The 17,397-nt window shown below is 42.4% G+C and overlaps 1 protein-coding gene across 21 annotated transcripts in view; it reads left to right on the forward strand.

Annotated features, from left to right (window-relative positions):
- MYT1L (myelin transcription factor 1 like) overlaps nt 1-17,397 on the forward strand; it is a 384,710-nt gene that overhangs the window by 328,504 nt on the left and 38,809 nt on the right. For all 21 annotated transcript variants that reach the window (XM_048845402.2, XM_048845392.2, XM_048845389.2 and 18 more), the window contains one exon: nt 14,477-14,539. In XM_048845402.2, coding sequence (XP_048701359.1) covers nt 14,477-14,539 — 63 coding nt within the window. The remainder of the gene's footprint in view (nt 1-14,476; nt 14,540-17,397) is intronic.

Genomic DNA, 17,397 nt, shown 5'->3' on the forward strand with positions numbered 1-17,397 from the left:
GAACAAGGAGAAACAGCTGAGGATTTTGTTACTGCAGTTCATAGTCTGGATGAATATTGCAAATATGAAACATTTAGAGAACTAATAAGAGATCGTTGGTGGTGTAAGAAACACAAGTTTATCAGCACAGCTTCCGTTAGATCCAGATCTCATAATAGCAAAAGCTATAGCAAAAGTGAGAATGCAAGAAACCATAAACAAAAGCAATGCAATTTATATGCTGGCAGCATAAGGGGGACTGCATCAGACAATATTGACACAGTAACTGTGAACAGGGCAGTCAGACCAAATTTAAGAACAATGCACAACTAAGGATTGGGAGAGCAACCACCCTAAATGGGAGGGAAAGATATGTCAAGACACCAGCACATAATATACGTAATAAGTGGATTGCTGTGAGTACACATATTGGTTTATAATTTAAGTTTAAATATTTTATTATAAATAAAGTTAATAGAGTTATAGAGTTCCTGGTCTTCCACATTTACCAGACAGGACCAGGGAGAGCTTAATAAACAGAGGAACTTCCCAGTCAGAGATTTTTCTAGTTACTGCTTAAGGCATGCCTCTTTATGTTTATGTTCTCATGCTACATATGTACTGTGCCATTCACCTTTTGGGAACTAGATTCAAATCCTTTTTAGGTTACAAGTAAAAACATCTGCAGTCTTACCTTATCAGAATTTGAATCACAGAACCACCAGAGATTTAGACTGAAATACTAGGGATGTTTGAGGTGTATGGGATTTTCAAAGTTCTGGGCCCAATCCTCCATGTGCTAAAAGAATCATGCCTTCCCTTGCAACACTTGCAAAATTTGTTCACGCTACTTTGGGTCAAGTAGTTATTGCCAGCCTCAGCATTTTTTTGCTAGTTTGGCTACTTTTGAGAGGCCTTGGTGCCAAAAAATCATGAATTGGCAACAGGCAACTTTGGAGGCTAAAAATGACTTTCTTGGGTGAAATTTGGGCAATTTTACTTAAAGCCCTGCTCTTGCCCAGTCCCTGTCTCTTTGCTACCACCTGGTGGTCTGTCAAATGAGCAACCACCGAGGCACATACGCAGCTGGACCAAATCTGCCTCCTTCAGCCAGCAGAAACCACGCGGGAATATAGGAGCTGGAACTAAGGGTGCTGGGGAGGTGCAGCCAACCCCCCTGTCTTGAAGTGATTTCCATCAGATGCAGGATTTATAGTTTGGTTCAATGGCTCTTAGCACCCCCACTATAAAAATTGTTCCAGCCCCCCTGCATGGGAACAGAGCCCCATCGGCCTCAGCAAAGCATGGCTTCAGTATGTATCCGGTCTGGCAGGGAGGCAGCCAGTGCGAAGGTGGAGACAGGGGATAAATCCATAAGCGGCCCATGTGCAAGCAACAGTTGCTGCACAGTGCTGCCAACCTCTCTGATTTCTTATTAAATGGCAAAAATTTAGAAGCAAAGCAACACTTTAGAGCTACTTTTTGCATGTGATTGGCAAAAACCTGAGCTTTGTGGTTCACAACACAGTACTATTAGCGATCAAAGAACTTAGCTCCTGGTTATTCTGTAGTCCTCTAGGGTTGTGGACTACAGTCTATTCTTGAGTGCTCTGTCCAGTTTATATAATTCCCTCACTTTATAAATACTAGACTTTGACAAAACAGGAAGACTTTTAAAAATGAACATTTGGATTTACATGTATTGGGGCTGATTCACTGCCTGATGGCAGGAAGTCCACTCTGCAGGGAGCTCTACAGCTGGGCATTGCTGCCCCAAAGCTGGGCAGTGCTAGCTAGGGAGGAAGCATGGGCAGGGTGCCCAGGAAATGGGCTGATTTGCAACTTCTGTCTGGCAGCCTCCATAAGTGGGACACACAGAGGCTGTTTCACATTGGACACATACCATGCCTTTGGCTGCTGGCATGCTGGGCTGCACACCCTGGTGCTAGAGGCTAGCAGAATCGCCCTAGCTGCTGGCACGCTATCAAGTCTCGGCCACTGGACAATGGGCAGCATGCAGGTATGGTGACTGAAGGCGCAGTAATATTTTTCTAAACAGATATATAATTAATTTTAAAAGCAGCATGTGTGCCTGTGTGTTCAAGTGCAGAGTTATAATAAATGCCAGTGTGCCACGTTTTATCTTGCTTGTAGGAAAAATTATTTCAGTTTAATTAAAAAATGTATCATGTTCTGGCTCACCCACACATGCAGTGTAGGGAGTGCAACAAGAGTGTCATACTGGTAGCACCAGGAACTAAGGACATAGAGCATAGGTGCAAAAAAAAATCATGTAATAAGTTACATTTTACTCAAAGAGGAGGAAATGCAGACAGTCATCCTCAACTTAGAACCATTCAGTTGCTGGAGATCTCTGGAAGCAAAGCCAGGGGGGAGAGAGAGAAGTCTCTCTGCAGAGATAGAAGAGCCAGAAAGCAGCTCAGTGGAGCCTCTCTGCCAAGATTACTTCAGTTTAAAGGCTGGACTAGCTCCACAGCCCTGACATGGCCCCACTATGGGTGGAAAGACTGGAGTAATTGGGTGGTGGCAAATCCTCCCACTCCACTTCCTTCTACTCCTTGACCTTCCTCTGTTGCAATCTTCTCCTGCAGAGCTTGTCTCCATTCCACATTGGCTCCATTCATAGAATCATAGACTATCAGGGTTGGAAGGAACCTCAGGAGGTCATCTAGTCCAATCCCCTGCTCAAAGCAGGACCAATCCCCAACTAAATCATCCCAGCCAGGGCTTTGTCAAGCCTGACCTTAAAAACCTCTAAGGAAGAGAGATTCCACCACCTCCCTAGGTAACGCATTCCAGTGCTTCACCACCCTCCTAGTGAAAAAAAGTTTTTCCTAATATCCAACCTAGACCTCCCCCACTGCAACTTGAGACCACTACTCCTTGTTCTGTCATCTGCTACCACTGAGAACAGTCTAGAGCCATCCTTTTTGGAACCCCCTTTCAGGTAGTTAAAAGCAGCTATCAAATCCCCGCTCATTCTTCTCTTCTGAAGACTAAACAGCCCCAGTTCTCTCAGCCTCTCCTCATAAGTCATGTGTTCCAGTCCCCTAATCATTTTTTTTCCCCTCCGTTGGACTCTTTCCAATTTTTCCACATCCTTCTTGTAGTGTGAGGCCCAAAACTGGACACAGTACTCCAGATGAGGCCTCACCAATGTCGAATAGAGGGGAACGATCACGTCCCTCGATCTGCTGGCAATGCCCCTACTTATACATCCCAAAATGTCATTGGCCTTCTTGGCAACAAGGGCACACTGTTGACTCATATCCCACTTCTCGTCCACTGTAACCCCTAGGTCCTTTTCTGCAGAACTGCTGCCGAGCCATTCGGTCCCTAGTCTGTAGCGGTGCATTGGATTCTTCCGTCCTAAGTGCAGGACTCTGCACTTGTCCTTGTTGAACCTCATCAGATTTCTTTTGGCCCAATCCTCCAATTGGTCTAGGTCCCTCTGTATCCAATCCCTACCCTCCAGCATATCTACCTCTCCTCCCAGTTTAGTGTCATCTGCAAACTTGCTGAGGGTACAATCCACACCATTCTCCAGATCATTAATGAAGATATTGAACAAAACCGGCCTGAGGACCAACCCTTGGGGCACTCCACTTGATACCGGCTGCCAACTAGACATGGACCATTGATCATGACCTGTTGAGCTCAACAATCTAGCCAGCTTTCTATCCACCTTATTGTCCATTCATCCAGCCCATACTTCTTTAACTTGCTGGCAAGAATACTGTGGGAGACCGTGTCAAAAGCTTTGCTAAAGTCAAGGAACAACACGTCCACTGCTTTCCCTTCATCCACAGAGCCAGTTATCTCATTATAGAAGGCAATTAGATTAGTCAGGCATGACTTGCCCTTGGTGAATCCATGCTGACTATTCCTGATAACTTTCCTCTCCTCTAAGTGCTTCAGAATTGATTCCTTGAGGACCTGCTCCATGATTTTTCCAGGGACTGAGGTGAGGCTGACTGGCCTGTAGTTCCCAGGATCCTCCTTCTTCCCTTTTTTAAAGATGGGCACTACATTAGCCTTTTTCCAGTCATCTGGGACCTCCGCCAATCGCCATGAGTTTTCAAAGATAAAAAAAGCATTGAAAGCAGCTATCAAATCCCCCCTCATTCTTCTCTTCTGCAGACTAAATAATCCCAGTTCCCTCAGCCTCTCCTCATAAATCATGTGTTCTAGTCCCCTAATCATTTTTGTTGCCCTCCGCTGGACTCTTTCCAAGTTTTCCACATCCTTCTTGTAGTGTGGGGCCCAAAACTGGACACAGTACTCCAGATGAGGCCTCACCAATGTTGAATAGAGGGGAACGGTCATGTCCCTCAAAATGCCGTTAGCCTTCTTGGCAACAAGGGCACACTGTTGACTCATATCCAGCTTCTCATTCGCTGTAACCCCTAGGTCCTTTTCATTCCACACAGAGGAACTGCACTGGTTCCAGTGCCAGGGGGCCCTCAGCATTGCAGAGATAGAGACAAGATTTTCCCTGTGATTCATTCATTCGTATTCCACCACAAGATAATTTGGCTGCGTCTCTTTATTGTCCCCCTAAAGCAGATTCTTTTAGGTGTCCTGACTCTCATGTTTCCCCCTGAAAGTGATACTCTCAATTTATACAAATGCAGATATCCCAGAATGCCTCATGCATTTATGATATCACTTATACCATTGCGTGCAATGAGACTTGTGATCTCTATAGTGTTCAGCAAAGAGGAGCTGCCAGGTAGATTTCACATGGGAGAAAACTCAATATTTAACATTTTAAAACTAATTTCTGTACTGAATGCTCCTCCCAGTTTCTAGAAATTCATCATGTAAATGTAAAATTCACTCAATTTTAATCTTGCAGTCAACCTTAATGATCCTATGATTTTAATAGGGCTCTGATTAAAAAGTACTTTTGCGGGTATATTTTGAACCCTAGAGCATATAACTAAGAGCTCAGGATCCACTGAAATATCCCTTTCCTGAATGCCTGTCCCACAGAGCTGATGTTGCATCTTGAATCCAGTTCAAGGGATTTTCAAAAAATGCCCATCCCTGACCTAATTCTGCTCCCACTGAAGTTGATGGGAAAACTCCCTTTGACTTAAGTGAGAGAATAGTTCAGTACTGTGCACTTTTGAAAACCGTATTTGTGACTCTTGATGGTCAAGAAGAATAAGTACCACACTGATTCCAGAGTGACATAGTGTTTCCTTCTCTAATGCAGGTAGACTTCTGTGTAAAGGGCTGTAAATCCACCATCTTCAAGAAGCACTATAGTTCAGACACACACACACAATTCATACCTTACAGTAAATTCCACTTCCTCACTTGACAGCTCTTTTTCCTTTCTCTCTCACTTGTAGATTTCATTCAATGAACTGAAGAGGAAGTGTCATTAGGGCTTTGTTTCTGATTGCTACTATGCCTCAAAGGGCTTACAGTCTAGTTAGAGAAAATAAACAGTGTACAAACCCATCACAATGAGATTAGAAAAGCAGTGTGTTTTGGGTGCAGCTTCATGAGAAAAAAAGGTGTGTTCAGAACTCAAGTTAGCTAACTTGAGTCAACTAATGTGAGGTAAAATCACAAGGCAGTTTGTAATTTGCACATGAGTTAGCAGATCAGGTTAAAGACTATGGGGGAGCTTTGGGTTTACCGTGACCTGCTAACTTGTGTGAGAACTACAAGGTAACATAAGTTAAGAATACATTTTTCCCTAGTGAAGACATGGCCTTAGTGATAAAGCTAAGCATTATCACCCCTACTCAGCAAAGAACTTAAGCATGTTCTTAACTTTAGGCATGTGAATTCTGTGAGAGTACTAATGAGCTCAAGTAATGAATCTGGGCCTGTTTTAGTAATTCCCTGATTTTTAATTGGATTTTTATTTTTAAAGAGACAGAGCATCTAGTGGTATCTCTGCTTTTAGGAGACACTGTTGGCACTGAGAGCAGGAAACTAAGTGATTTGGCTGGTATAGAGATAGAACCCACTGAATTACTGAAGCTCAACTGAATCTCGCTCCAAAAGAGCCTTCAAGTTTGAGGCATTGAGGAAGCCTGCATAAGCTGTGCCTCTTCTCTGGATAAATTAAACGTTTCAGTTTTCAGTTATGTCAATCCAGCCCTTACCGTGTGTCATGAAATCTCTGAAAGAAAAAAATTTTAGAATGTGCATAGTGTACTGCAGATTAGCAGTATAATCCATGATTTAGGTCCATTGGCTAGAGGTGGTATTACTAGTTTGGACAATCAGCTTTAAAAGAAGGACTCATCCAAATCTGCACAAAAGAATGAGGGAGAAAACTACTGAGGTCTCTTTCTGTTTTGTTTAGGAAAAAAACTCTTTGCACCCTTGTTTAAGAAACTAGTTGGATAAACACTTGCTAAACTGCACATTAGTTTAAGAAAAACATCCATTAAGCTTAGCTTGTACATTCAGGGTCAAATTATTTCATTATTATTTGTAGTCAACTGAGCTGGCAGTACTCATCTTTTGTATTTTTTTAATTATTATGGGTCTTTTAAGTCCAAACCAGTATTGGCTCCATCTGTCCCAGTTTATTTAGCTGCCTTCACTGATGCTGGCAGCAGTTTCCTATAGCACCTCTAATGAATGGGATATTAAGATGTACTAGGTACATTCAGTCCACTGGACAAGCTTATTTGCTGGACGTACCTGGTATATTATTTTTCAGCAGTGAAGTGTCTAACATTGCTGGCATTATGTGGTCATAATTAGGTTTCAAATATCCTTAATCTTTTCCCTGCTGAGAATAGTTTAAATTTTCTGTAATGAAGTAATTCTGTGGTTTTGGAGACTAAAATAAACTTCTGTTGCACCTTCTGATTACATTCCTTTTTAAGTACTGCAGGCAAGCTATATGATCCTTTTTCCACTTGTTTGGAGTTTGATTTTCAGAGGGGCTTTGCCCCAACCTCCTTTTGTATGTGAACATATAAGCCCTATGCACAGTGTTTTTAAGCATTAATGCTTGCACATGCAGTTGATAGAGTCAAACTTCTACATATTCTAGTATTAGTGCTTGTAAAATGAATGTGCAGATGTTTGCATGCCCCTGGTTTCTGAAAATTAGGATCCATAATTTTAATGGTCCAAGGGATTTGTAAATATCTGCTTATATAATCTACTTGAAATACAAATTAAAATTTAGTACATTTAGACCAGAATAAGCTTATCATAGAGTCATAGAAGATTAGGGTTGGAAGAGACCTCAGGAGGTCATCTAGTCTAACCCTCTGCTCAAAGCAGGACCAACCCCAACTAAATCATTCCAACCAGGGCTTTGTCAAGCCGGGCCTTAAAAACTAAGGATGCAGATTCCACCACCTCCGTAGGTAACCCATTCCACTACTTCACCTTGTGAAATAGTTTTTCCTAATATCCAACCTAGACCTCCCCCACTGCAGCTTGAGACCATTGTTCCTTGTTCTGTCATCTGCCACCACTGAGAACAGCCTAGCTCCATCCTCTTTGGAACTCCACTTCAGGTAGTTGAAGGATGCTATTAAATCCCCCCTCAGGCTTCTTTTCTGCAGACTAAATAAGCCCAGTTTCCTCAGCTTCTCCTCAAAAGTCATGTGCCCCAGCCCCCTAATAATTTTTGTTGCCCTCTGCTGGACTGTCTCCAATTTGTCCACATCCTTTCGGTAGTGGGGGATGCACCCAAAAACTGGACACAGTACTCCAGATGAGGCCTCACCAATGTCGAATAGAGGGGAACGATCACGTCCCTCGATCTGCTGGCAATGCTCCTATTAATGCAGCCCAATATGCTGTTCGCTTTCTTGGCAATAAGGGCACACTGTTGACTCATATCCAGCTTCTTGTCCACTGTAATCCCCAGGTCCTTTTCTGCAGAACTGCCACTTAGCCAGTCGGTCCCCAGCCTGTAGCAGTGAATGGGATTCTTCCGTCCTAAGTGCAGGACTCTGCACTTTTTCCTGTTGAACCTCATCAGATTTCTTTTGGTCCAGTTCTCCAATTTGTCTAGGTCACTCTGGACATTATCCCTACTCTCCAGTGTATCTACCTCTCCCCTCAGCTTCGTGTAATCTGCAAACTTGCTGAGGGTGCAATCCATCCCATCATCCAGATCATTAATGAAGATGTTGAAGAAACCGGCCCCAGGACCAACCCCTGGGCACCCCACTTGATACCGGCTGCCAACTAGACATCGAGCCGTTGATCACTACCTGTTGAGCCCAACGATCTAGCCAGCTTTCTGTCCACCTTATAGTCCATTCATCCAATCCATACTTTTTTAACTTGCTTGCAAGAATATTGTGGGAGACTGAATCAAAAGCTTTGCTAAAGTCAAGGTATATCATGTACATCCCTTTCCCCATATCCACAGAGCCAGTTATCTCATCATAGAAGGCAATCAGAATTGCCCTGGGTGAATCCATGTTGACCGTTCCTGATCACCTTCCTCTCCTCCAAATGCTTCAAAGTAGATTCCTTGAGGACCTGCTCCATGACTTTTCTGGGAACAGAGGTGAGGCTGACTGGTCTGTAGTTCCCTGGATTCTCCTTCTTCCCTTTTTAAAAGATGGGCACTATGTTCGCCTTTTTCAAATCATCCAGGACCTCCCCAGATCACCATGAGTTTTCAAAAACAATGGCCAATGGCTCTGCAATCACATCAGCCAACTCCCTCAGCAACCTCGGATGCATTGCAACCAGCCCCATGGACTTGTGTATGTCCAGCTTTTCTAAATAGTTCTTAACCTGTTCTTTCACCACTAAGGGCTGCTCACCTCCACCCCATACTGTGCTGCCCAGCGCAGCAGTCTGGGAGCTGACCTTGTCTGTGAAGACTGAGGCAAAAAAAGCATTCAGTACTTCAGTTTTTTCCATATCATCTGTCACTAGGTTGCCTCCCCCATTCAGTAAGGGTCCCACACTTTCCCTGACCTACTTCTTGTTGCTGTAGACACCTGTAGAAACCCTTCTTGTTACCCTTCGCATCCCTTGCTAGCTGCAACTCCAGTTGTGCTTTGACCTTCCCAGTTACACCCTTCCATGCTTGAGCAATATTTTTATATTCCTTCCTAGTCATCTGTCCAAGTTTCCACTTCTTATAAGCTTCCTTTTTGTGTTTAAACTTACCGACAATTTCTCTGTTAAGCCAAGCTGGTCGCCTGCCATATTTGCTATTCTTTCTGCACATCAGGATGGTTTGTTCCTGCACCTTCAATAAGGCTTCTTTAAAATACAGCCAATTCTCTTGGACTCCTTTTCCCCTCATATTAGCCTCCCAGGGGATCCTGCCCATCAGTTCCCTGAGGGAGTCAAAGTCTGTTTTTCTGATTTTCTGATTCATTAAATCTCTGTGCATAAGCTACACAAACATTATAGTGCTGAAATCAGTATATGAAAGACCTTTCTAAAAGCATACAGCCTTGTCTACATGAGAAAGCTGAACTGGTTTAACTAAAGGTGTGATTTCAAACTGATTTAGTTAGATTGGTACAAACTGCTGTGTGAACACTCTTAGTTCAGTTCAGTTGAAGACTTATTTTGGTTTAGCTTATGTCGATTAGGAGTCAGTTTAAGTTAAACTCATAGAAGCCACTCTTCCATTGAAATAAGTGTCCAAATGGGGGTATGCAAGGGTTTAACTTCAAGAAAAAGATTAGTGCTGCTTACAAATCCTGTTAGTTAAGGGCAAATCATACCTGCCTTTGGAGATACCCTGTGGGAGAGTAAGAAAAGGCCCTGGAAACTCACCGTGTGCCATTTCTATCATATTGCACCCTCAGGGAGAGGGGATAGAGGGTCTATGGAGAAGGCTTTGGCCTCCCAACCCTGCTGATCTCTTGGATAAATGAGGAAGGGAACGCTAGGTTCCACGGGCAGCTCTAGTGGGGAAGCTGGATGGATCTGCGCTCTCCTATCTCACCTAAGTGGAGGGGACATTCACAGACTAAGTCTGAAGACACTTTCAGCCCAAACATTTAACTAATGGGATAATGATGGGCCCACTCCCATGGGATGGTATTGTTAGGGGGCTGATCTAGATTCCATTGAAGTAATTGACTCTGACAGGAAGAGAAACTGACCAAAGTACAGTGGCTGTGATACCTGTGAAAAAAGAGGACACCCTGAAAGAATAATAGTAGTGCCTAGCCCTTATTTGGTGCTTTTTATTTGCCAGTCTCAAAGCACTTTACAGAAGAAGTATGTCTCCATACATGAATTTTATAGATGGAGAAACTGAGGCACAGATTGATGAATTGACTTTCCCCAGGTAATTCAGGCCAGTGTCTGAGCCAAGAGTAGAACCCAGATCTCCTGAGCCCAGTTCTCTAAATTAAAAAAATTAAATATTTAGAAATAAGGTATTTAAAATGGATTATTTTTAATCCTGTTCATTAATCATTTAATGTTTTAAACTTAAAATGTCCACTATCTAAAACAATTACACACTCCAGAATGTGTGTGCTAGTTATCTGTGTCTGGTATGAGGCATGGGGAGAGCCCCCAAATTGTGTTACTGTTGAGTAAGGAACTTGCAGCCTAACGTAGGGCCAAACTCTCACCTCCATCCGAGAATCCCCAGTAACTTTAGTGGGGATACACAAATGCAGCCTCGAGCAGAATTTGGCCTTTAATTGCTTACAAAATAGCAAGAATAAGGTGAGATAGGTTTGCATATCATACCGAGATATCATCATTTGATTTATTATTTGTATCACAGCATTGTTTATAGGTCTCAGCCAAGATCAGGATCACTATGTGCCTGGTGCTGTACAAACACATAAGAACCAATAGTGCTTAATACAATAGTTTACAAAATAGATAGCCCCTTCCCATGCAGAATTCTTGTGCAGGACCCAGTTTTTATGCTACACCCAGTACTTGCCCAAGTCCAAGGGGGACCTGTTAGCATTTCCAGCCTTGAATACACCAAATAAAGCATGTCTGGGCATGGGAGAAGGCATCTCCTGCCTGCCTTCCTTCCTTCCCTTTCCCATGTATGCATGAGTCCTGGGAAGAGCTGGATAGCCTGTATTACAAGGTAACACTTTTACACTTTTAACACAAGGTATACACAGGTAACACTTTTTCTGAAAGTGTAGGAAGATTGCTTGTGAGCATTATATGTGAACCTCCTCTCTCTAAAGATATAGGATGGGATTTGAAAATGTGTACAGTGCTGGTCTAATTCAGTTCCCGTTGACTTCAGTAGAAGCAGAGTTAGGCCAGCACTGAAAATCCATCACACTTTTTCTCCTGGTTTTTGCAGGCAGCGTCTCCAACCACCACTATCTGAGTAATATATTGCCGTCCTGCTCACCCAGAGTTGTTCTGGTTCTAAGAAAATTACTTGAGTGCAATAAACCTATGATATTCCACAGGTTCTTAGCACATATAGATTGCTGACATCTTTATTCATAAGCTCTTTCCTATGAAGTGAATAGAAAGAAGTGAAGTTTTACACAAATGAATTTTTTCATAGGGCATGTCTACACTATAGACTTAAGTCGACCTATGTTAGTAATTACTGTGGTGGCTGATAGCCACACTACCCTCTTTCTGTTGCTGGTGCATGTCCTCCCCTTGAGCGCTTCCACCAACTGAAGAGGGGCAGTGTGGGGGAGGGGCTGAGAGCCAGAGCTCTCAGCTCCGCATGGCTCCTCACCGGGATCCCAGTTGCCCCCAGGCTCTTGACTCCCTGACCCCAGCTGGGAGTAGGGGGGCAGCCGCCCGGCTTCTTGCCTTCCTGTTCCCCTTCAGGAGCAGGGGGCAGCCGCCCGGGCTTCTTGCTTTCCTGAGCGGGGAGCCAGGTGGGCCAGCTTTCTTGTCAATTTCAGGGCTCTAGCCAACAGCCAGTGTAAAGGATGCTGTGTCTATACAGGTTTCAGAGGAACAGCCGTGTTAGTCTGTATTCGCAAAAAGAAAAGGAGTACTTGTGGCACCTTAGAGACTAACCAATTTATTTGAGCATGAGCTTTCGTGAGCTACAGCTGATGAAGTGAGCTGTAGCTCACGAAAGCTCATGCTCAAATAAATTGGTTAGTCTCTAAGGTGCCACAAGTACTCCTTTTCTTTTTGTGTCTATACAGACATTGTGTCGCCCTAATTACACCGACATCAAACCTACGCCTCTCGTGGAGGTGGAGTTATTATGTTGGGGTAGTAGGGCACTCTCAGTTCTCCCAGCACTCTAAAAAACCCACCTCAATGAGGGGCATAGCTTCCAGCACTGGGGCACTGTCTACATTGGCACTTTACAGCGCTGCAACTTGCTGTGCTCAGGGGGAGTGTTTTTTCACACCCCTGAGTGAGAAAGTTGCAGCGCTGTTAATTGCCAGTGTAGACAAGCCCTGACATAATTAGATTGACATAAGCTGCCTTACATCAACCTAATTGTGTAGTATAGACCAGGCCAGAGCCTCAATTTTCAACTACTTTGAAACTTAAACATTAATAGTTTCTGAAAAATAGCATTCTGTAAAGAACATCTGTAGCAGGATGAATCAGTTTGAAAAGTTTCATTCTCTTCCCTTTATTTATGAAGGGGGAAAAGAGCTTCATTTAATGTATAATATGTTTGCTATGTATTCACTTTTTGCCATTAATACAGTAGTTTTTTTAAAAATCCAGTTGTATGCCAAATACTGGTTCTCGTTACATGAAATTGCTTCATGGATAAATTAAGGATGCTTTAATTAGTTATAGTTTTCAGGAATATTATGTGAATTAATAATATATCTAAAATATACATTTGTTTATTATGAGGAATGCTCAGAAAATATAGAAGAATTTATCTGAATAGTAACTGAAACCAAAGCAACTGAAGTGGTTGCAATTCACCCTGTTATTTTGTTGCAAGTCTGTGTATGGACACTTGTTTCAGAAAAAGAACTCCCTGTTCTATGTATGCTGATTTTTTACTAATTTAAATTTCAATTACAGTACACTGAACTTGGACACTTTTAATCTAAAACTCTATTTTCTACACATAAACTGGAATCAGAATAACTAAAGGTGTGATTTACAACTTCTTTAGTGATTTCTGTTTCAGTTCCTGTGTAAATGTGTCCTGAAAGTCCATCAAAAACAAAATCCTTCTGCTGGCCACTTGTTTTATTTCTGGTTGTATCATCTCTCGTTGCTTGCCTGTTCATCACTATCACAGTCAGTTAATTCACTGCCAGGTGCAGAGTGTATCCCAACTCCAGTTAATAGAAGCTCTAATTTAATTTGTGTCCCTGTGGATTGTGCCAAATACCCTTGAACCTTCAGTCCTATGATGCTCCACAACAGACGGAGGTGATTTTGAGCTCCACAGAAATTTAATTTCAGCCTTACGGAGCATAGGAGTTCCAGAACACTGAAGTTCCTGGTTATTTGAATATTTGAGTTTATGAAGGTTTTAGATTTCCCCAGAAACCTTTGTGAGAAAGGGCTTATCTGTATGAGTTTAGGCCTCCATTCAGGAAAGCACTTAAGCATGTGCTTAACTGGGGAGATCAGACTTAAGCACACTGAGTCTTAAACAATGCTTCAACACTTGCCTGAATAGTGATGCTTTCCCGAATTGAATTCTTAAAGAACAGTTAGAAGTCCAGAAATGCACAAACTTAGTGTGTCTTGGAAATGTATAGTATTTGTCTGATTGTATTACATAAAGTAGTTTCGCTTCTCTTCTTTTAATTCATTACACTTGTTGTAGTAGTTAATATGTCTTATGAGATCAAGTCCAGAAGTTCAAATACACACGGTTTATTTTAATTAAACTTTCTAATTTAATTTATTCTGTAGCGTACATGCCTGTCTTCTCTGTGTAGAACCTTTTTCTATATTCATTAAAATACTGTACAGTCATTAGAAATTCTCCAGGACATGATTACATGAATGGCTCTTTTGTCCAGTTTGTTTGTTAGTTAGATTGCAATTTGACCACAAGAGGGCAGTATTCTTTTTTCCCCTCTTGCCTGCATTCCTGGCCTTTCTCAGAGGCTTTTCCTCTAGTAAAAAGAGATCAGGTCGTATGAGACTGCGTGCAGTGGGCTACAGCAATAACCATACTTGCTAGCAGGATGGCCAACATGTAAAGTTATCCTTGTTTTAGTAAATGGAAATACAGCACAGGCCTGACCTGTTTCAATATTCAGTGGCTGTGGTGAGGTGACAGCTGGCTGCTGCTAATTAGCTGCGGAAATGCCTTGCTCATCTTCTAATGCCAGCGTTGGCCAGATGCTGTCTGAGTGGGGAGGTGACCTGGAAGCAAACAGCTTTCTGCTTGCGAGTAAAGAGAGCTTTTCCACCCTCTGCTTTGGGATTAAGCTCTGAGGAGGCAGAGCCAAAGAAGCCCGCAGGGGTCTCCCTGGCTGGCACCTGTGGAAACGACATCCCAAGCAGGGAGTTTTTGATGGGCAATTAATGTATGGGTTTTCTTTCTTCCAAGGAAATTACTCCATTTAATATTTTTTTAAATTTATTTTAGGTGTCCCACCCCTGGTTGCGATGGCTCTGGGCACATTACTGGGAATTATGCTTCACATCGAAGGTATGTAAAGAGAGTTTTTGGTCTTTAAGTCATGTATGTTTCAATTGGATAACAAAATGGGAAAGGGACCTGGGGTGCGGGGAGCACGAATCTGTCACCTGTGCCTGATTAAACTTTTATTATCATTTGCATGAGGTGCTGAGGGAAATGCTGCATTTATAGATCGATGTAACAATAGTATCTTCCCATTCCCAGAAGAGGAGATACTATGGTAGTATAGTAACTAGGGAGTGGTAGATGCTGAGTAGTTAGTGCCACCTCTATTATGTGTATGAAACTCAGTAAGGTGAGAAAAGCTGCTTTATATTTAGTAACAGGAATGTACCTGATGATGTCTGGCCCAGGGTTAGTAGGATAGCCAATTCCTGCTCCTATTAAAGTTAATGCTATTGGGCCTGATTATCTGCTCACATAGGTGCAAACCAGCAGGAACTCTGTTGAAGCCAGTAGAGGTACAGCAGTGTAAAACTGGTGTAAGTGGGAAAAATAGTTTAAAACCAAACATCATTGAAACACAGACATGAAGGAATCTGCCACCGCATTCGGTTCAGGACAAATGACAACTAAATCACAATAATGATTAAATTCCCTTTAAAAATAATTTAATTTCAAAAATAAAGATTACCTTAAAAAAGACAAGGTGTAAAATGTTTAAAATCACCTAAGTGAGTTAGGAGCCTAAGTCACATTTTCAAAAGTGACCGAGGGCCAGATTTTAAAGGTATGTGGGCACCTAATGATGCAGATAAGCGCCTTATAGGATTTAAAAGTCTAGCTGCTTTTTAAAAATTCCACTAGGGACCTAGCTGCATCTTTTGGCGCCTAAGTACATTTAAAAATCTGGCTTTTAGGGATTTAGGGTCTAAATCTCATTGAAAGTCAATAAGAAAGGCCAGATCTTCACTAGGAATTTACATTGTTATAGCTACATCTCTCAGGGGTGTGAAAAATCCACACCCCCCCCAAGAGACGTAGTTAAACTGCCCTAACCCGTGGTGTAAACAGAATTATTCTGTCGACCTAGCTACCACCTCTCAGGGCTCTGGATTACCTATACCGGAGCAGTAGTGACTACACTGAAGCACTACAGCAGTAATGGTACCGCTGTGCCACTGTAGCATTTTAAGTATGCACAAGCCCTTAGACTCCTATGTGTCTAAGTCACTTTTGAAAATGGGTCTTAGGCACCTGTGTCACTTAGGTGCTCTATTACTGACCTTTTGATTTTAACGGAAAAAGCAAAACAATCTAAATGTAGAGTAGCATTTTTTAAAGATCTTGAACAGCAGGTTGGAAAACTCTAACTCTGCTTGGTAAGGGAGTTGCATCAGATGGTTTTTTAATGTTTCATTAGCACAGATAACCTAAATCGGAGGCAGGGGAATGAAGATCAGAACAATACAGAGAGCAAAGGAGCTCAAATCATATAGAACTAAATAACGGGAAGGGCACATCGCAGTTAACACTGTTGTAATGTACACACAACAGTAAATACCAAAGAGCTCTTAAATTCAGATTAGTATGAAGATTGGTATTAAGGCGCTCTGCCAAATCACTTGCCCCCAAACTTCCTGAATCTGCTAATGCAATTTTGAGGTTCTTTTGCATCATGGTACAAGTGAGAGCAAGTGTCTTGTGGCCAGTCTCAGAAGTCACCTAGTCAGTTTGAGAAAAAAGAAAGGAATTAATAACACTGAATGAAATTCAGGGGACTATGAAGAGGTTGTGGGGGAAGAGAATATACCTCAACCCACAGAAAAGGCACAAGGCAACTCTGCCTCGCTTCTGTGACTTAATCCAGCCCTGAAAATAAGGACTATGATCCCTGTGTTAATTCTGTTCAAGTGTTTGTGGCCTTTGGTCTGCTTAAATTTGAATCCAGTAGCCCTACCCCACCACCAAGCCCCTATCCACAATGGGCTATTGTGAGCTGTAGCTCATTCTGTGTGTGTGCATTGTTGTATTAATGTCGAGGGAATAAAAGAGCCCAAAGAGTTAAAGGTGTTAATATAACCCAGTCAGTGTCCAACATTAAACAGTCTCAAACAAGATTCAGGGTTTGGTATAGAGCAGTGGTTCTCAACCTTTCCAGACTTCTGTGCCCCTTTGAGGAATCTGATTTGTTTTGCATACCCCAAGTTTCACTTGACTTAAAAACCACTTGCTTACAAAATCAGACATAAAAATACAAAAGTGTCACAGCATGCTATTACTCAAAAAATGCTTACTTTCTCATTTTATCTGTATAAAAATTTTAGTTTGTACTAAGAAAAGGAGTACTTGTGGCACCTTAGAGACTAACCAATTTATTTGAGCATGAGCTTTCGTGAGCTACAGCTCACTTCATCTGATGAAGCCAGTAGAGCTGTAGCTCACGAAAGCTCATGCTCAAATAAATTGGTTAGTCTCTAAGGTGCCACAAGTACTCCTTTTCTTTTTGCAAATACAGACTAACACGGCTGTTCCTCTGAAATTAGTTTGTACTGACGTTGCTAGTGCTTTTTATATAGGCTGTTGTAAAACTAGGCAAATATCTAGATAAGTTGATGTACCCCCTAGAAGACCTCTGCGTACCCACAGGGGTACGTGTACCCCTGGTTGAGAGCCACTGGTAGAGAGACCTCAGCCTGATTAGTGCAAATGTTATGCCTCAGGGTTTGTCGGCGAGCGGGATTGAACCGGGGATCTCTGGAGCTTAGTGCATGAGCCTCTACCGCATGAGCTAAAACCTGACTGGCTGTTAGCTCAGCATGTAGAGCAGACTCATTTTATCTCTCTCTTTAAGTAATCTCGGTGCCACTAGATGGGACAGAACACCCCACCCAGAAGGTGTGTGGGTTACACAAACACATAATTAA

The sequence above is a fragment of the Caretta caretta genome, chromosome 3 (assembly GCF_965140235.1).
Source record: "Caretta caretta isolate rCarCar2 chromosome 3, rCarCar1.hap1, whole genome shotgun sequence".
Taxonomy (NCBI): domain Eukaryota; kingdom Metazoa; phylum Chordata; order Testudines; family Cheloniidae; genus Caretta; species Caretta caretta.